Source organism: Salmo salar, chromosome 02, assembly GCF_965601325.2.
Source record: "Salmo salar chromosome 02, fSalSal1, whole genome shotgun sequence".
NCBI lineage: Eukaryota > Metazoa > Chordata > Actinopteri > Salmoniformes > Salmonidae > Salmo > Salmo salar.
In genome coordinates, this window is record NC_138292.1 from 36,909,316 (window position 1) to 36,930,640 (window position 21,325).

Genomic DNA, 21,325 nt, shown 5'->3' on the forward strand with positions numbered 1-21,325 from the left:
AATGTACAGAATGTGTAATCTTTGCTTGGAAACCAAATTTCACTCTGGGGTGGTAGAAATGAACCGACGAACATTGACCGACGAACAACCCCCCAACCGACTCACTGATTTGTTGATTGATTCATTGACTGATTGACTGGTAGGTTGATTGGTTAATTGACATTTCTCACCATAGTGGGGGATGATGGCCCAGGGCCATGGGCAGAGGGCGTAGATGCCACCGATCATCCAGAACATGCAGAGCCAGCTGAGGTGCTCTCCTCTCTTCTCCTGGGCCAGGAACTCAGAGTAGTAGGAGAACACGATGGGGATGGAGCCACCGATGCTGCAGAGAGGGAGAGAGAGAGGGAGAGAGAGGGAGGAGAGAGAGGGAGGAGAGAGAGAGAGAGGGAGAGAGAGAGAGAGAGAGAGAGAGAGAGAGAGAGAGAGAGAGAGGGAGAGAGAGAGAGGAGGAGAGAGAGAGAGGGAGAGAGAGAGAGGGAGAGAGAGAGAGAGAGAGAGAGAGAGAGAGAGAGAGAGAGAGAGAGAGAGAGAGAGAGAGAGAGAGAGAGAGAAATAAAGAAAGACAGAGAGAAAGAGAGAGAGGTAATAAAGAGTCTCTTCGGGCTATTAAACCATTTAAATAATCTGTGCCAGCACAATACCATTGTCAACATCAATAATAGATAGGCTTCATACACATTTCATCCAGTTGATTTAACCAAGCTGAGATTGCTTACAGACTTCCAGCTTTGGGAGTCATTGTGGGGCACATTAATTTTAGCATCATTTACAGTTGGCACTAGTATTTATAGCCGAGTCGTTCTCAGAGGAGAAGGGGTGTGTGACACAGCATCCTTCCTTACCCCACGCCGGAAAGCAGACGGCATAAAAGGAAGGAGCTGTATCCTTGAACGAAGGAGGAGAAGAAGGCAAACACACTGTTGATGGAGAGGGAGATGAGGAGGGTCTGTCGCCGTCCAATCCGGTCGGCCAGGCCGCCCCACAGGAAGGCCCCCACCATCATCCCCAGGTACACAATAAGACCTGAAAGAGGGAGAGAAAGAGAAGGGGTGGGGAAGTGGGAAGGAGAACAAGGAAGGGAGAGAGAGAGAGAAAGAGGAGAAAAGGAGAGAGGGAATATAGGGATGGAGGGGGAGAGAGAAGGAGGGAAAAGAGAAAATCAGTTATTAATACCTATCAGGGTTATTATAAAAAAAGGGTTCCAAAATGGTTCCGCTGTCCCCATAGGAGAACCGTTTTTGGTTCCAGGTAGAACTATTTTGGGGGTCCATGTAGAAACCTCTGTGTAAAGGGTTCTACATGGAACTCAAAAGGGTTCTACCTGGAAATAAAAGTGTTCTACCCGGAATGAGAAAGGGTTTTTCAAAGGGTTCTCCTATGGGGACAGCCAAAGAACCCCTTTAGATTCTAGATAGCACCTATTTTTCTAAGAGTGTATGGATCATAGAAATAGAATGGATAGAACGGGCGTCCCCATTCAAGTCAATGATGGTGTAATGGGCGGACAGCCATTGTGAGTGTACCCATAGGAGCAAATCAGGAAGTAAAAGCAGGAAGTGTACCCATTAATCTCTGCTGTGATTTTTTGACTCAACTCAACTGACATTACAAAAAATACATTCCATTGCATGAGCCACATCAGTTAGCATCATGTAAATGAACATTCTAAACTCTAAAAAAAGAAATGTCCTCTCACTGTCAACTGTGTTTATTTTCAGCAAACTTAACATGTGTAAATATTTGTATGAACATAACAAGATTTAACAACTGAGACATAAACTGAACAAGTTCCACAGACATGTGACTAACAGAAATGGAATAATGTGTCCCTGAACAAAGGGAGGGTCAAAATCAAAAGTAACAGTCAGTCTCTGGTGTGGCCACCAGCTGCATTAAGTACTGCAGTGCATCTCCTCCTCATGGACGACACCAGATTTGCCAGTTATTGCTGTGAGATGTTTCCCCACTCTTCCACCAAGGCACCTGCAAGTTCCCAGACATTTCTGGGGGAAATGGCCCTAGTCCTCACCCTCCGATCCAACAGGTCCCAGACGTGCTCAATGGGATTGAGATCCAGGCTCTTCGTTGGCCATGGCAGAACACTGGCATTCCTGTCTTGCAGGAAATCACACACAGAACGAGCAGTATGGCAGGTGGCATTGTCATGCTGGAGGGTCATGTCAGGATGAGCCTGCAGGAAGGGTACCACATGAGGAAGGAGGATGTCTTCCCTGTAACGCACAGTGTTGAGATTGCCTGCAATGACAACAAACTCAGTCCGATGACGCTGTGACACACCGCCCCAGACCATGACGGACCCTCCACCTCCAAATCGATCCCGCTCCAGAGTACAGGCCTCGATGTAATGCTCATTCCTTCGACGATAAACGTGAATCCGACCATCACCCCTGGTGAGACAAAACCATAACTCGTCAGTGAAGAGCACTTTTTGCCAATCCTGTCTGGTCCAGCGACGGTGGGTTGGTGCCCATAGTCAATGTTGTTGCCGGTGATGTCTGATGAGGACCTGCCTTACAACAGGCCTACAAGCCCTCAGTCCAGCCTCTCTCAGCCTATTGTGGACAGTCTGAGCACTGATGGAGGGATTGTGCATTACTGGTGTAACTCGGGCAGTTGTTATTGCCATCCTGTACCTGTCCCGCAGGTGTGATGTTCGGATGTACCGATCCTGTGCAGGTGTTGTTACACGTGGTCTGCCACAGCGAGGATGATCAGCTGTCCGTCCTGTTTCCCTGTAGTGCTGTCTTCGGTGTCTCACAGTACGGACATTGCAATTTATTGCCCTGGCCACATCTGCAGTCCTCATGCCTCCTTGCAGCATGCCTAAGGCACATCCACGCAGATGAGCAGGGACCCTGGGCATATTTCTTTTGGTGTTTTTCAGAGTCAGTAGAAAGGCCTTTTTAGTGTCCTAAGTTTTCATAACTGTGACCCTAATTGCCTACCGTCTGTAAACTGTTAGTGTCTTAACGACCATTCCACAGGTGCATGTTCATTAATTGTTTATGGTTCATTGAACAATCATGGGAAACAGTGTTAAAACCCTTTACAATGAAGATCTGTGAATTTATTCGGATTATTATGAATTACCTTTGAAAGACAGGGTCCTGAAAAAGGGACATTTCCATGGAAATGATTGCATCACAATACCAGGCAGCCATTGCGAGTGTACCCAATAGTTTGCCAGGCAAATTGCCAGGGTTAGAGGTTCCAAGCCTGTTCCTTTCATTGTATTCTATTGTATGGATCAATACATTCATTGACATTTCATTCTGTTTAGCTCTTGATAGAGTTCCAAGCAATCCTTAATCTAGCTAACTAGACAGTCTCATCGGACAGATATACAATTGCTTCTTCTACCACAAAAATGTATTAAAGAATGTTGTATACTTTTAACATTATTATACATCATGGGACATATGTGTCAAGCGTCTCAGAATACAGGTGTAGGATCTTAATTCGATCGCCCTGTTGTAGGAGAACTTTGCAGGGGGAAAAAACTCGTAGATTAGAATTTCATTTTCCACTTTAAAAGACTTTCAGACTTGATTTTCCCTTCCTTAAAATGTATCAACCCCTACAAAAATGTGCATTCATTATAATCCACATAATAATTCACTTTTCCTATTGCTGCAGGATGCCACAGAAAACTGGTTCAAATTAAGATCCTACACCTGAATGGGTGTTTCATCTATATAGAGTTTTCATCTATATTCTTTGTAGCTGTTTACATACCACCACAGTCCGAGGCTGGCACTAAGATAGAATTGAATGAGTTGTATTCCGCCATAAGCAAACAAGAAAACGCTCACCCAGAGGCGGCGCTCCTAGTAGCCGGGGACTTTAATGCAGGGAAACTTAAATCAGTTTTACCAAATTTCTATCAGCATGTTAAATGTGCAACCAGAGGGGAAAGAACTCTGGACCACCTATACTCCACACGCAGAGATGCATACAAAGCTCTCCCTCGCCCTCCATTTGGCAAATCTGACCATAATTCCATCCTCCTGATTCCTGCTTACAAGCAAAAATTAAAGCAGGAAGCACCAATGACTAGATGAATAAAAAAGTGGTCAGATGAAGCAGAAGCTAAGCTACAGGACTATTTTGCTAGCACAGACTGGAATATGCTCCAGGATTCCTCCGATGGCATTGAGTCAGTAGTACACCACATCAGTCATTGGCTTGACACAACAGTGGTAGGCCTGATCACCGACAACAACGAGGCAGCCTATAGCGAGGAGGTCAGAGACCTGGCCGTGTGGTGCCAGGACACCAACCTCTCCCTCAACGTGATCAAGACAAAGGAGATGATTGTGGACTACAGGAAAAAGAGGACTGAGCACTCCCCCATTATCATCGACAGGGCTGCAGTGGAGCAGGTTGAGAGCTTCAAGTTCCTTGGTGTCCACATCACCAACAAAATAACATGGTCCAAGCACCCCATGACAGTCGTGAAGCGCGCACGACAAAACCTATTCCCCCGAAGGAGACTGAAAAGATTTGGCATGGGTCCTCAGATCCTCAAAAGGTTCTACAGCTGCACCATCGAGAGCATCCTGACTGGTTGCATCACTGCCTGGTATGGCAACTGCTCTGCTCCGACCGCAAGGCACTACAGAGGGTAGTGCTAATGGCCCAGTACATTACTGGGCCAAGCTTCCTAGCATCCAGGACCTCTCTACCAGGCGGTGTCAGAGGAAGGCCCTAAAAATTGTCAAAGACTCCAGCCACGCTAGTCATAGACTGTTCTCTCTACTACCGCACGGCCAGCAGTACCGGAGCGCCAAGTCTAGGTCCAAGAAGCTTCTAAACAGCTTCTACCCCCAAGACATAAGACTCCTGAACATCTAGTCAAATGGCAACCCAGACTACTTGCAGTGCCCCCCCCCCCCCCCCTTTACACCACTGCTACTCTCTGTTGACATCTATGCATAGTCACTTTAATAAATCTAACTACATTTATATACTACCTCAAATAACCAGTGCCCCTGCACATTGACTCTGTTTCGGTACCCCCCCTGTATAGTCGTGGCCAAAAGTTTTGAGAATGACACAAATATTAATTTCCACAAAGTTTGCTGCTTCAGTGTCTTTAGATATTTTTGTCAGATGTTACTATGGAATACTGAAGGAATAATTACACGCATTTCATAAGGCTTTTATTGACAATTTCACGAAGTTGATGCAAAGAGTCAATATTTGCAGTGATGACCCTTCTTTTTCAAGACCTCTGCAATCTGCCCTGACATGCTGTCAATTAACTTCTGGGCCACATCCTGACTGATGGCAGCCCATTCTTGCATAATCAATGGTTGGAGTTGGTCAGAATTTGTGGGTTTTTGTTTGTCCACCCGCCTCTTGAGGATTGACCACAAGTTCTCAATGGGATTAAGGTCTGGGAAGTTTCCTGGCCATGGACCCAAAATATCGATGTTTTGTTCCCCGAGCCACTTAGTTATCAATTTTTCCCTTATGGCAAGGTGCTCCATCATGCTGGAAAAGGCATTCTTCATCACCAAACTGTTCCTGGATGGTTGAGAGAAGTTGCTCTCGGAGGATGTGTTGGTACCATTCTTTATTCATGGCTGGTCTTAGGCAACATTTTGAGTGAGCCTACTCCCTTGGCTGAGAAGCAACCCCGCACATGAATGGTCTCAGGATGCTTTACTGTTGGCATGACACAGGACTGATGGTAGCGCTCTCCTTGAGTTCTTGATGATCCGATAAATGGTTGATTTAGGTGCAATCTTACTGGCAGTAATATCCTTGCCTGTGAAGCCCTTTTTGTGCAAAGCAATTATGACGGCACATGTTTCCTTGCAGGTAACCATGGTTGACAGAGGAAGAACAATGATTCCAAGCACCACCCTCCTTTTGAAGCGTCCAGTCTGTTATTCGAACTCAATCAGCATGACAGAGTGATCTCCAGCCTTGTCCTCGTCAACACTCACACCTGTGTTAACGAGAGAATCACTGACATGATGTCAGCTGGTCCTTTTGTGGCAGGGCCGAAATGCAGTGGAAATGTTTTTTGGGGATTCAGTTCATTTGCATGGCAAATAGGGACTTTGCAATTAATCGCAATTCATCTGATCACTCTTCATAACATTCTGGAGTATATGCAAATTGCCATCATACAAACTGAGGCAGCAGACTTTGTGAAAATTAATATTTATGTCATTCTCAAAACGTTTGGCCACGACTGCACAGTACCAGTCAAAAGTTTGGACACACCTACTCATTCCAGGGTTTTTCTTTATTTTTACTATTTTCTACATTGTAGAGTAATAGTGAAGACATCAAAACTATGAAATAACACATATGGAATAATTTAGAAACCAAAAAAGTGTTAAACAAATCAAAATATATGTAACCACCCTTTCACTTGATGACAGCGTTGCACACTCTTGGCATTCTCTCAACCAGCTTTTTATAAAAAATGTATTTAACCTTTATTTAAATAGGCAAGTCAGTTAAGAACAAATTCTTATTTACAATGATGGCCTACCAAAAGGCAAAAGGCCTCCTGCGGGGACTGGGGTCTGGGATTAAAAATAAAAAATAAATACAATATAAATAAGAGACATCACGACAATAGAGACAACACAACACTACATAAAGAGAGACCTACAACATAGTAAGGCAGCAACACATGACAACACAGCATGGTAGCAACACAACATAACAACAACATGGTAGAAACACAATATGGTAGCAGCACAAAGCATGGTACAAACATTATTGGGCGCAGACAACAGCACAAAGGGCAAGAAGGTAGAGACAACAATACATCACGCAAAGCAGCCACAACTGTCAGTAAGAGTGTCCATGATTTAGTCTTTGAATGAAGATATTGAGATAAAACTGTCGAATTTGAGTGTTTGTTGCAGATCGTTCCAGTCACTAGCTGCAGCGAACTGAAAAGAGGAGCGACCCAGGGATTTGTGTGCTTTGGGGACCTTTAACAGAATGTGACTGGCAGAACGGGTGTTGTATGTGGAGGATGAGGGCTGCAGTAGATATCTCAGATAGGGGGGAGTGAGGTCAAAGAGGGTTTTATAAATAAGCATCAACCAGTGGGTCTTGCGACAGGTATACAGAGATGACCAGTTTACAGAGGAGTATAGAGTGCAGTGATGTGTCCTATAAGGAGCATTGGTGGCAAATCTGATGGCCGAATGGTAAAGAACATCTAGCCGCTCGAGAGCACCCTTACCTGCTTATCTATAAATGATGTCTCCGTAATCTAGCATGAGTAGGATGGTCAGCTGAATCAGGGTTAGTTTCAGCTTCATGTGGTAGTCACCTGGAATGCATTTCAATTAACACGTGTACCTTGATAAAAGTTCATTTGTTGAATTTCTTTCCTTCCAAATAAATGCTTCACAGAGTTCAAGTAACAGACACATCTCACATCTGTTCAGAGGAGACTGCGTGAATCAGTCCTTCATGGTTGAATTGCTGCAAAGAAACCACCACTAAAGGAAACTAATAATTAGAAGAGACTTGTTTGGGCCAAGAAACACGAGCAATGGACATTAGACCGGTAGAAATCTGTCCTTTGGTCTGATGAATCCAAATCTGAGATTGTTGATTCCAACCTCCGTGTCTTTGTGAAATACAGAATAGGTGAATGGATGATCTCCGCATGTGTGGTTCCCACCGTGAAGCATAGAGGAGGAGGTGTGATGGTGTGTGGGTGCTTTGTTGGTGACACTGTCTGTAATTTATTTAGAATTCAATGCACAATTTTACAGCATGGCTACCACAGCAATGTGCAGCGATACGCCATCCCATCTGGTTTGCACTTAGTGGGACTATCATTTGTTTTTCAACAGGACAATGACCCAACACACCTCCAGGCTGTGTAAGGGCTATTTGACCAAGAAGGAGAGTGATGGAGTGCTGCATCAGATGACCTGCCCTCCACAATCACCTGACCTCAACCCAACTGAGATGGTTTGGGATGAGTTAGACCGCAGAGTGAAGGAAAAGCAGCCAACAAGTGCTCAACATATGTGGGAATGCCTTCAAGACTATTGGAAAAGCATTCCTCATGAAGCTGGTTGAGAGAATGCCAAGAGTGTGCAAAGCTGTCATCAAGGCAAAAGGTGGCTACTTTGAAGAATCTAAAATCTAAAATATATTTTAACTTGTTTAACACTTTTTTGGTTACTACATGATTCCATATGTGTTATTTCATAATTGTAATGTCTTCACTAATATCCTATAATGTAGAAAATAGTAAATGAAATCCCTTGAATGAGTAGGTGTGTCCAAACTTTTGATTGGTACTGTATATAAAAATTATATTTGAAGACATCCACACACACTCCTACATAACATAAGCAAATCCAATGTAAGTCACTGGTGAGTGAGATCTGCTAAAGGATTCTCCTTCTTTTTACATTTTAGTCATTTAGCAGATGCTCTTATCCAGAGCGACTTACAGGAGCAATTAGGGCTAAGTGCCTTGCTCAAGGGCACCTGGACAGATTTTTCACCTAGTCATCTAGGGGACTCAAACCAGCGACCTTTTCAGTAACTGGCCCAACACTCTTAATCGCTTTCTCACAAGCACAAGTGTGAACACACATACCACAGACATCAATGCAGACCCGCTTGTGTGTACTGTATGTCTGTAGTATGTGTGTACTGTATGTCTGTAGTATGTGTGTACTGTATGTCTGTAGTATGTGTGTATACCACAGACATACAGTCTCAAGTTCTTTTTATACCTCAGTGGTGTAAATACACCAACACGATGACTCACACACACCAGCCTGTTGGCGAGAACAAAGCTAGTCTGTCTCTGTCTCTCTCTCTCATGATCATGTTTTAATGGTTATTGGACTTACCATGTCACTGAGAATGAATTTAAGACATATAGCATTCTCACTATGTCTCAAAGTGCTTTAGCTGTACATTGTATGAGGATGACGGATGGCAGCCATTTTGAACTCACCAAATCACAATAGAACAGTAACACAGCCCTAATGTTGCTAAGTAGCACAGCCAGTGTTGGCCTGGCAGATAATAACACACTATGGGCCCAATGCAGGGTCAGTGCTGGCTAATGTTGAAATAGCGCTTTCATGGTACCAAGGCTAACAGTACAGAAGCACTGTGTTGTTGGTGAGAAAGAGACCTGTGTGATGTTGTGTGTCCCACCGCCTTCCCCTTCAGCTGTGTGTGTGCGTGTGTGTGTGTGTGTGTGTGTGTGTGTGTGTGTGTGTGTGTGTGTGTGTGTGTGTGTGTGTGTGTGTGTGTGTGTGTGTGTGTGTGTGTGTGTGTGTGTGTGTGTGTGTGTGAAGGTGACTTTCTTCCTCTTGCTAGGAGGTGTGTACGAGACCTCTCTATCTCTGTGTGTGCAGCGACGGTGTAGAGAGCCAGCTGTCAACGCCGATGTGTGTCCCCCGCCTTAACAATAGGCCTGAGCGGCAGGAGGGAGCTGGTGATGATGACTGAGCTTGAAAGCCATCGCCGCAATGCAGTAGCAGTGGCAGCCAGTGGCCTGGGTGTCTGTGCCTCGCTCCCTCTCTTCCCTGGCCTATAGGGGGAGCAGAGCTCTGCTGGGGGAGCTGTCTGTTGTGCTGATCCTCAATCTACCCTAGCGCTCTCTGTATCGCTCAGTGCTTCCCAAATGGTATCCTACTTCCTGTATAGTGCACTTATTTTGACCAGGGCCATTAGGGCTTTGGTCATAGGGCCCTGGTCAAAAGTAGCCTCAATCTCTGTATCTGTATTTCTGTCGTCAAGTTAGCCACCAAGGCTATCGCAGCCACAGTCAGCAGCACATCCCAGGGACTGGCCGGAATGCAATAGCCCATCCACAGAGGAAATCACATAGGGTGTGATAAATGCTTTATCTTTTAATGTTGTGAGAGATTGTTCCTGGTGAATTGAGTCAGTCTGACACAGCCTGAAAAATACATCTACAGGCCTTTTATTACTAATACAGCGGGAGAATATTAAAAATGCCAACAGGTCTAAAATAGAAGACCTGACAAAATAAATGATTTGCAATTTTAAAATAATGGTTGCCAATGGCAACTGTATAAAATATCCACACTCACCAAAACAAATGCTATAGTTGAGGAGATATTCACAGATGGCTTGTGAATTCTGCCATGATACCCCTTCCATACTTCATATTAGGCATTTTACAAATTGTGGCATATTGGCTACGGATCCCATGATGAAACATACAGTAGCCTAAAGTAGCACTCATAAACATCGCTAATGTTTATTTTTCATTCATGCATAATTGAGTGAGTTTGTTACAATATTCATTCTGTAGTTCCGGCTTGCATCCAATGGTGGTCTGTTATCATTCTGCCAACTCTGAGTGCTGTTGTTAACCAAAGTTGAATCTGTTTACTGTACCCAAGGATCACGGAAACAGTAGGGGAGACTCCCATGGGAGGCAGTTAGAGAGAGAGAGAGAAAGATGGGAGAGAGAGAGAGGTAGGGAGGAGCCTTCCAGACAGCTGAGCTCCACATGATTCAAAAGAGAAAATAGGATGTGGGGAGGGGAGAGGAGGAGAAGAGAGAGAGTGATGAGAGGAGGGAGTCCACAATCTGTGAGCTGCAGCGCGGTGACAGAGCTCACTGAGGCTGCAGGGCTATGGAGGAGTGTGTGTGTGTGTGTGTGTGTGTGTGTGTGTGTGTGTGTGTGTGTGTGTGTGTGTGTGTGTGTGTGTGTGTGTGTGTGTGTGTGTGTGTGTGAGAGAGAGAGAGAGATTCACCTATTTACTGATGATGAAAAGCAGCTTTAATGTACATAGATTGTTATTGATTCCATGTGATTCTGATGATAGCAAAGTGCATACCATATAACATGAATGTAATAGCATTTGTAAGAATGAGACGATTGCATTTCTGTTCCAATCACCGGTAATAGACCCAAATTATGGCATTACAATGCAGTCATACACAGTTTACTTTCTCACAGTTGAAGGGGACCTGAATATCTGGTAGGATACTCATTGTGGGTGCTATTAATAGCCATTTTCCCCTTTCTGCGAGAGCGCACAGGGCTTTTTTGAGTGAGCCTGGGGCAGAGGATCCTTCATAGAGTAGAGAGCATTGTGCCAGTTGATTTAGTTGACCATCACCATTACAGTCAAAATGCTACTGCTCTCACAAATTCTGTCCCCTCATGTAAAAAAGCAGTATAAATCTACCATGGTGTTACTGTTTCTATGCCAAAGCTAAAATGCTTCATACTTTGCTGTACATTGTTAAAATGCTGATGTTGCACACTGAACATAGGACATTCTGTTCCCTAAAATATCCCAAATGCTAATATAATACTACCAATGCTAAGATCGTTTTCTAATACACTACTACATCCATCACGCATCACTAAATGCTAACATGACCTCCCTTGCTAAAAAGCTCTACATCTTCCATTGCTAATATGCTAACACACTGCCATCACAGTTCCTTAAATGCTAACCATGTTCCTCCTTGCTTTGCTGAGTAAAACAGACACACACCTCTGCTCTGCTGTCACGGTCTAGCCCTTTTTTAATCATCCCTCTCTCCCTCCTTCCATCTCTGCCATGTTTATCTATAGGCCAAGGAGACACCGGGAGAGAAAGGTTCTCTTTACCCTCAGGGCTACCAGCCGAGCTATCTGAAAACAAGAGACAAGCACACAACGAAAAGACCAAAGGGGACAATGTGAATTTTCCCAAGGTTATGGCTAAGTTTACATCCACCTTGAAAACATCACCACGGTAAAGAGAAAAGGCACCATGACTAGCGGTTTGAATATAACCACACTGTCAACAAGACACAATGGTATCATTTTAGAAAATGGAGTCTTGATATTGCTTGTCAGTAGAAATGAAGTGCATCTGCTCAACTGTGTTAAATCTGTCTGACAGTGACATCGTACAGCTACATCTCCAGCAGTTCCCCAGAAATCTCTTGTTGAGCGGCAGACAGTACTATTGCAAAATGGCAACCAAAGATTCTCCATTTGCGTTCTACAAAGAGAAATGTAACAATGCATCTGTAGCTATGTACCTTTCTGTCTTTCGTGAAAAAATGGATGTTCCAAGCACAGTGTCACGATTTCCAAATTCACCTCTATTGTGGATGCTTACTGCTGCTGGACGGGTGCACCAGGGATGGATATATTATGGTCATTATCGCCCACACACACACACACACACACACACACACACACACACACACACACACACACACACACACACACACACACACACACACACACACACACACACACACACACACACACACACACACACACACTGTGTGGTTCCGCCAGGGTGCGTCAGGTTAAAGAGACTGGCTCCTTGACAACACTAACAGCGGTCTATTCTGACTACTAATACAATGGCAGGCAGGGTAACACAATGGCAGGCAGGGAGGAGGGAACAGCGAGGACACTAGGACCCATGGGCGGCACAGCGGCATACATGAGTGAAGCACTCCAGCATGAGTCAGGCATGTTGTGTAACAGGGGAGAGACCAAGGGCCTTGTTTCCATACTGGCTCCCCCAACACAGCACGTACAGAGACCCAGTGAGGGACACAGAGAGAGAGAGAGAGCGAGAGAGGGCGAGAGAGATACACATGCAAGCCAGTCTTCAGCCAGAGACCACACATACAGTTCACACAGACACAAACACAAACATATTCGTCTGCCAGAGCACATGCGGGGGAGTGTCGCTGCTGGGTCCATACCTACACATCCATTACATACGAAAGCATGCACACATGCCATATGTCGACTAGAAAACAACCCACACATGCATGACTGGATGTCAAATGAGTCATCTCTATGTCAGTGTTATGTGGAGTGTATGTGATCATTCACTGAATCAATCTAAATATGAGCAAAAACTGCCATTGGCAAAATAATCAATATGGATCAGTATGACTTTTGGCCGAACAACAATAGAGGAGAACGTAATGGTGATGGAGAGAGGTTGTTTGAATCCATTCTCAATTCTGCTATGCTATAAAAACATGACCCTTCGAACACGCCATTCAATACGCTTACCTCACTCCCCACATCAAACAAAAAGCAACAAGACAAACAAAACGAATCGATAAAAAACAACATGCACAACACAGCCTGCCAGTACAAATGGAGAATGAGTTGAATGTGTTAGGACCATAGCCCTCGTTCATTGTGTCCTTGCTGAATGGCCAAAGACAGATGGTGTGTTAGGCATGGAATGGACATTGTCCCCCAGGAAGGGAAATGGTCACATGAGTAGCTTCACACTGCACACACCATTCTCTTAATGGGCCTATGCTATGGTCTCCAGTGTGCAGTATATTCTGCTATAAAACACCTGAACCAAAGCATGTATAGGATTTGGCTTGGATTTGGCTTGGATTTCAGAGATGGTTTGAGAATTAAAGGGGGCGTTCAGTAGTTACATGGGCAGTGAATCCTAAAGGCCTTTAGATACTGTAAACCCATATAAAGTGTGTTAAAATAATAAGAGTATGGGGAAAATGTGGCATGGGGAACATTTTATATTAAAGTGATACTTCAGGATTTTGGCAATGCGGCCCTTTATCTACTTCCCCAGCATCAGATTAATTTCTGGATACTATTTTTATGTCTCGTTTGCCGAATACATCTTCTGAAATTGTTTTTCTTGAGAGTGCTATATATTTTATTATAGGTGAGGATATAAGAAGGTTATAAGAAGTTAAGAACAAATTCTTATTTACAATGACGGCCTGCCCCGGCCAAACCCGGACAACTGTGCACCGCTCTATGGGAATCCCAATCACGGCCGGATGTGATACAGCCTGGAATCAAACCAGGGACTGTAGCGATGCCTCTTGCACTGAGATGCAATGCCCTAGACCACTGCGCCACTCGGGAGCCCGGTATGAAGGACATTAGAGATAGTTTCTCGAGCCAATGCTAACTAGTGTTAGCGCAATGACTGGAAGTCTATGGGTATCTACTAGCATGCATGCCTCATTGCCAAAATCCCGAAGAATCCCTTGATTAAGCTACCTCTTTGAACTCAAGCTTGCTTTTGTAGGGAATAAAGACATGCAGACAAAAACTGATAAAGACCGTGAGAGGACTAAATAGAGTGAGAGGACTAAATAGAGTGAGAGGACTAAATAGAGTGAGAGGACTAAATAGAGTGAGAGGGCTAAATAGAGTGAGAGGACTAAATAGAGTGAGAGGGCTAAATAGAGTGAGAGGACTAAATAGAGTGAGGGGGATAAATAGAGTGAGAGGAGTAAATAGAGTGAGAGGACTAAATAGAGTGAGAAGGATAAATAAAGTGAGAGGGCTAAAGAGAGTGAGAGGGCTAAAGAGAGTGAGAGGCCTAAGAGAGTGAGTGGGCTAAATAGAGTGAGAGGGATAAAGAGAGTGAGAGGACTAAGAGAGTGAGAGGGCTAAAGAGAGTGAGAGGACTAAAGAGAGTGAGAGGACTAAATAGAGTGAGAGGACTAAATAGAGTGAGAGGGCTAAATAGAGTGAGAGGGCTAAAGATAGTGAGAGGGCTAAAGATAGTGAGAGGGATAAAGAGAGTGAGAGGACGAAATAGAGCGAGAGGGCTAAAGAGAGTGAGAGGGGTAAAGAGAGTGAGAGGACTAAATAGAGTGAGAGGACTAAAGAGAGTGAGAGGTCTAAATAGAGTGAGAGGGAAAAAGAGAGTGAGCATGCTAAATAGAGTGAGAGGACTAAATAGAGTGAGAGGGCTAAAGAGAGTGAGAGGGCTAAAGAGAGTGAGAGGGCTAAATAGAGTGAGAGGACTAAAGAGAGTGAGAGGGCTAAAGAGAGTGAGAGGACTAAATAGAGTGAGAGGACTAAAGAGAGTGAGAGGGCTAAAGAGAGTGAGAGGGACTAAATAGAGTGAGAGGACTAAAGATAGTGACAGGGATAAAGAGAGTGAGAGGACGAAATAGACTGAGAGGACTAAAGAGAGTGAGAGGTCTAAATAGAGTGAGAGGGATAAAGAGAGTGAGCGTGCTAAAGAGAGTGAGCGTGCTAAAGAGAGTGAGAGCACTAAATAGAGTGAGAGCACTAAATAGAGTGAGAGGGATAAATAGAGTGAGAGAGCTAAAGAGAGTTAGAGGACTAAAGAGAGTGAGAGGGAAAAAGAGAGTGAGAGGGAAAAAGAGAGTGAGGGCTAAAGAGCGAATAAACAAGGTGGGAAAGAGGAATAAGGGAACCAGAATAGAGATAGAGTAATACAGTTAGAATAATCAATATTAGGCTGGCCATTAGCATCTTACCCAACATGCCCTTGCTTTCCTCTGACAGACACATGTCCTTCTCTGCGCTGGGCAGCACAAAGCCCACCACGAAGATCTCCACACCGTCTGCCATGAGGGCCAGCCCCAGCACAAAGTACAGCGTCCACTGGAACTTCCCATGGCCACACTCCTGCAGGATGGTCTCGTACTGCTGGGCCAGCTCCTCCTGATCCTTCCTCCTCTCCGCCTCGAACTGGGCCAGGTCCCTGATCTGAGCTTGGGGGGCCATCCCGTCCACCGGACCCGTTTTGCCGGAATCCGCCCGGGGGATCCCCTGGTACTCGCCCTCGTAGATCTCATCGTCTTCGTCGTGACCTTCCGTGGAGTCGCTGTGGCCACCCTCGTCGTCGTTGGCCCGGCTGTCGTTGCGGTAGTAGCCGTCGCCATCTTGGCTCTGCTGAACGGGGTAGTCGTCATCATCGTCCTCTTCCTCGAAGCGCTTGTATGAGCGCTTGGTGTACTCGTCGGCCATTTTGTCCACACTGCGGCCCACCTTCTTGCCCGCCTGCTTCTTCACCACCTTAGCGATGTCTTTGGCGCCGCGGATGAAGTCCTGCCGTCCGTCTCGTCCGTAGCCGTCATCCATCTTGGCTCTGGCGGTGAGGTTGGTTGCTGCTAGGAACGGGAGATATCAGGAGTGGCACAAGGGCATGGGTGTGCACTGGGGATATCTGTGGATCTGGAATTCAGCGCCACGGACAGCTCCTTTATCAGCTACAGACAGAATATTTTCCTCCAAATTGAGAGCTGGAATGAAAGAGAGGACTGTGTCAGAACGGCACCTCCAACACTGTGGAAAGAAACTACGCAGCATCAACTGTCCATCACAATTCTCACTCATTCTCACTCCAACTTTCAATCAAGAAATACAAACTATGGTGTTTCCATACTGTTGTAATTTTCATAAGAGTATACACCTGCGTCTGTACTTGACAGATGGCCGGTGGCACCTTAATTGGGAGGACGGGCTCATAGTAATGGCTTGAACGGAATAAATGGAACGGTATCGAACACATCAAACACGTGTTTGACACCATTCCATTTCCTCCATTCCAGCCATTATTATGATCCGTCCTGCCTCCTGTGCTGCACATGCCACAGAAAGCCAAACTCAAGTGAAGCCAGTAACCGCATGGAGGTTCTCAATACCTGTATTCATGATTCTCAACAAATGGCCTTATTCCTATGGCTGAGCCCAGTCAGCCCACCTTATCTGACCCAATGTAATGTCCTTAATAAGTGGAAATGACAGCTTTAAGTAGAAAATGACAGAAGAGCTCCTGTTCTACCTCAGTGGCCTGCATTGATTGAGCACCAGTTATCTCATAGCTCTCTCCCAGCCCATCCACAAGTCACAGCATGGCATTTCCAATGGCTCTCGGCTTGAATCAAACCTTCAAGGGAACATACCGCGACACTGACGGCCCAGTTAGGAGCACTGCAATTACATTTGTTCCCAGGAAGTCTACAAAGATACATTAGTATTTCCTGTCTGACAATCTGGAGAATGGGGTGATGTAAGCCTACATGTCTAGCAGACAAATGCATTAATCTGATGAGCAACTGTAGGCAATTAGGTAACACTACCAGTTTCTGTTGGGAGATAGCTTAGTCCTTCAGCTATATCAAATTAAAAATCATCTTGTGGTATTCAGTGAACTGATGTGGAAATAATGTTTTCTAAGTTTCCCTAGTGTGTGTCTAGTGAGTGTCTAGTGTGGTCTAGTGTGGTCTAGTGTGTGTCTAGTGAGTGTCTAGTGTGTGTCTAGTGTGGTCTAGTGAGTGTCTAGTATGGTCTAGTGTGTGTCTAGTGAGTGTCTAGTGTGGTCTAGTGTGTGTCTAGTGAGTGTCTAGTTTGGTCTAGTGTGGTCTAGTGTGTGTCTAGTGTGGTCTAGTGTGTGTCTAGTGTGGTCTAGTGAGTGTCTAGTGTGGTCTAGTGTGGGTCTAGTGAGTGTCTAGTGTGGTCTAGTGAGTGTCTAGTGTGGTCTAGTAAGTGTCTAGTGTGGTCTAGTGGGTCTAGTGGGTCTAGTGTGGTCTAGTGTGGTCTAGTGTGGTCTAGTGAGTGTCTAGTGTGGTCTAGTGTGGGTCTAGTGCGTGTCTAGTGTGGTCTAGTGTGTGTCTAGTGTGGTCTAGTGTGGTCTAGTAAGTGTCTAGTGTGGTCTAGTGTAGTCTAGTGTGGTCTAGTGTGGTCTAGTGTGGTCTAGTGAGTGTCTAGTGTGGTCTAGTGAGTGTCTATTGTGGTATAGTAAGTGTCTAGTGTGGTCTAGTGTAGTCTAGTGAGTGACTAGTGTGGACTAGTGTGGTCTAGTGTGGTCTAGTGTGGTCTAGTGTGGTCTAGTGTAGTCTAGTGAGTGTCTAGTGTGGTCTAGTGAGTGTCTAGTGTGGTCTAGTGTGGGTCTAGTGAGTGTCTAGTGTGGTCTAGTGTAGTCTAGTGAGTGTCTAGTGTGGTCTAGTGAGTGTCTAGTGTGGTCTAGAGAGTGTCTAGTGTGGTCTAGTGTGGTCTAGTGTGGTCTAGTAAGTGTGTAGTGTGGTCTAGTGTGGTCTAGTAAGTGTCTAGTGTGGTCTAGTGAGTGTCTAGTGTGGTCTAGTGTGGTCTAGTAAGTGTGTAGTGTGGTCTAGTGTGGTCTAGTAAGTGTCTAGTGTGGTCTAGTGTAGTCTAGTGAGTGTCTAGTGTGGTCTAGTGTGGTCTAGTAAGTGTCTAGTGTGGTCTAGTGTGGTCTAGTGTGGTCTAGTGAGTGTCTAGTGAGTATCTAGTGTGGTCTAGTGAGTGTCTAGTGTGGTCTAGTGTGGTCTAGTAAGTGTCTAGTGAGGTCTAGTGAGTGTCTAGTGTGGTCTAGTGTAGTCTAGTAAGTATCTAGTGTGGTCTAGTGAGTGTCTAGTGTGGTCTAGTGTGGTCTAGTAAGTGTCTAGTGAGTGTCTAGTGTGGTCTAGTGAGTATCTAGTGTGGTCTAGTGTAGTCTAGTGAGTGTCTGGTGTGGTCTAATGTGTGTCTAGTGTGGTCTAGTGTGTGTCTGGTGTGGTCTAATGTGTGTCTAGTGTGGTCTAGTGTGGTCTAGTTTGGTCTAGTGTGGGTCTAGTGAGTGTCTAGTGTGGTCTAGTGAGTATCTAGTGTGGTCTAGTGTGTGTCTGGTGTGGTCTAGTGTGGTCTAGTGTTAGTCTAGTGTGGTCTAGTGTGGTCTAGTGTGGTCTAGTGTGGTCTAATGTGTGTCTAGTGTGGTCTAGTGAGTGTCTAGTGTGGTCTAGTGTGTGTCTAGTGTGGTCTAGTGTTGTCTAGTGTGTGTCTAGTGAGTGTCTAATGTGGTCTAGTGTGTGTCTAGTGAGTGTCTAGTGTGGTCTAGTGAGTGTCTAGTGTGGTCTAGTGTGGTCTAGTGTGGTCTAGTGTGAGTCTAGTGTGGTCTAGTGTGGTCTAGTGTGGTCTAGTGAGTGTCTAGTGTGGTCTAGTGTGGTCTAGTGAGTGTCTAGTGTGGTCTAGTGTGGGTCTAGTGAGTGTCTAGTGTGGTCTAGTGTGGTCTAGTGTGGTCTAGTGTGGGTCTAGTGAGTGTCTAGTGTGGTCTAGTGTGGTCTAGTGTGTGTCTAGTGTGTTCTAGTGTCTGTCTAGTGTGGTCTAGTGTGAGTCTAGTGTGGTCTAGTGTGTGTCTAGTGTGGTCTAGTGTGAGTCTAGTGTGGTCTAGTGTGTGCCTAGTGTGGTCTAGTGTGGTCTAGTGTGAGTCTAGTATGGTCTAGTGTGTGTCTAGTGTGGTCTAGTGATTGTCTAGTGTGGTCTAGTGAGTGTCTAGTGTGGTCTAGTGTGGTCTAGTGTGGTCTAGTGAGTGTCTAGTGTGTGTCTAGTGAGTGTCTAGTGTGGTCTAGTGATTGTCTAGTGTGGTCTAGTGAGTATCTAGTGTGGTCTAGTGTGTGTCTGGTGTGGTCTAGTGTGGTCTAGTGTTAGTCTAGTGTGGTCTAGTGTTGTCTAGTGTGGTCTAGTGTGGTCTAATGTGTGTCTAGTGTGGTCTAGTGAGTGTCTAGTGTGGTCTAGTGTGTGTCTAGTGTGGTCTAGTGTTGTCTAGTGTGTGTCTAGTGAGTGTCTAGTGTGGTCTAGTGTGTGTTTAGTGTGTGTCTAGTGAGTGTCTAGTGTGGTCTAGTGAGTGTCTAGTGAGTGTCTAGTGTGGTCTAGTGTGGGTCTAGTGAGTGTCTAGTGTGGTCTAGTGTGGTCTAGTGGGTATCTAGTGTGGTCTAGTGTGGTCTAGTGAGTGTCTAGTGTGGTCTAGTGTGTGTCTAGTGTGGTCTAGTGTCTGTCTAGTGAGTGTCTAATGTGGTCTAGTGCGTGTCTAGTGAGTGTCTAGTGTGTGTCTAGTGAGTGTCTAGTGAGTGTCTAGTGTGGTCTAGTGTGTGTCTAGTGAGTGTCTAGTGTGTGTCTAGCGAGTGTCTAGTGTTGTCTAGTGTGTGTCTAGTGTGTGTCTAGTGAGTGTCTAGTGAGTGTCTAGTGTGGTCTAGTGTGGGTCTAGTGAGTGTCTAGTGTGGTCTAGTGAGTGTCTAGTGTGGTCAGGTGTGGTCTAGTGTGGTCTAGTGTGAGTCTAGTGTGGTCTAGTGTGTGTCTAGTGTGGTCTAGTGAGTGTCTAGTGTGGTCTAGTGAGTGTCTAGTGTGGTCTAGTGTGGTCTAGTGTGGGTCTAGTGTGGTCTAGTGTGGTCTAGTGTGAGTCTAGTGTGTTCTAGTGTATGTCTAGTGAGTGTCTAGTGTGGTCTAGTGTGGTCTAGTGAGTGATCTAGTGTGGTCTAGTGCGGTCTAGTGTGGGTCTAGTGAGTGTCTAGTGTGGTCTAGTGTGGGTCTAGTGAGTGTCTAGTGTGGTCTAGTGAGTATCTAGTGTGGTCTAGTGTAGTCTAGTGAGTGTCTGGTGTGGTCTAATGTGTGTCTAGTGTGGTCTAGTGTGTGTCTGGTGTGGTCTAATGTGTGTCTAGTGTGGTCTAGTGTGGTCTAGTTTGGTCTAGTGTGGGTCTAGTGAGTGTCTAGTGTGGTCTAGTGAGTATCTAGTGTGGTCTAGTGTGTGTCTGGTGTGGTCTAGTGTGGTCTAGTGTTAGTCTAGTGTGGTCTAGTGTGGTCTAGTGTGGTCTAGTGTGGTCTAATGTGTGTCTAGTGTGGTCTAGTGAGTGTCTAGTGTGGTCTAGTGTGTGTCTAGTGTGGTCTAGTGTTGTCTAGTGTGTGTCTAGTGAGTGTCTAATGTGGTCTAGTGTGTGTCTAGTGAGTGTCTAGTGTGGTCTAGTGAGTGTCTAGTGTGGTCTAGTGTGGTCTAGTGTGGTCTAGTGTGAGTCTAGTGTGGTCTAGTGTGGTCTAGTGTGGTCTAGTGAGTGTCTAGTGTGGTCTAGTGTGGTCTAGTGAGTGTCTAGTGTGGTCTAGTGTGGGTCTAGTGAGTGTCTAGTGTGGTCTAGTGTGGTCTAGTGTGGTCTAGTGTGGGTCTAGTGAGTGTCTAGTGTGGTCTAGTGTGGTCTAGTGTGTGTCTAGTGTGTTCTAGTGTCTGTCTAGTGTGGTCTAGTGTGAGTCTAGTGTGGTCTAGTGTGTGTCTAGTGTGGTCTAGTGTGAGTCTAGTGTGGTCTAGTGTGTGCCTAGTGTGGTCTAGTGTGGTCTAGTGTGAGTCTAGTATGGTCTAGTGTGTGTCTAGTGTGGTCTAGTGATTGTCTAGTGTGGTCTAGTGAGTGTCTAGTGTGGTCTAGTGTGGTCTAGTGTGGTCTAGTGAGTGTCTAGTGTGTGTCTAGTGAGTGTCTAGTGTGGTCTAGTGATTGTCTAGTGTGGTCTAGTGAGTATCTAGTGTGGTCTAGTGTGTGTCTGGTGTGGTCTAGTGTGGTCTAGTGTTAGTCTAGTGTGGTCTAGTGTTGTCTAGTGTGGTCTAGTGTGGTCTAATGTGTGTCTAGTGTGGTCTAGTGAGTGTCTAGTGTGGTCTAGTGTGTGTCTAGTGTGGTCTAGTGTTGTCTAGTGTGTGTCTAGTGAGTGTCTAGTGTGGTCTAGTGTGTGTTTAGTGTGTGTCTAGTGAGTGTCTAGTGTGGTCTA

At 45.4% G+C, this 21,325-nt stretch overlaps 1 protein-coding gene across 1 annotated transcript in view; it reads right to left on the reverse strand.

Annotated features, from left to right (window-relative positions):
• The window catches only part of LOC106581810 (synaptic vesicle glycoprotein 2A), a 67,101-nt gene that overhangs the window by 10,001 nt on the left and 35,775 nt on the right, over window positions 1-21,325 (reverse strand). Inside the window, exons 2-4 of the mRNA XM_014164155.3 lie at window positions 15,286-16,053; window positions 846-1,026; window positions 171-325 (exon numbers count right to left, since the gene is read on the reverse strand). Coding sequence (XP_014019630.2) covers window positions 171-325; window positions 846-1,026; window positions 15,286-15,892 — 943 coding nt within the window. The 5' untranslated portion in view covers window positions 15,893-16,053. The remainder of the gene's footprint in view (window positions 1-170; window positions 326-845; window positions 1,027-15,285; window positions 16,054-21,325) is intronic.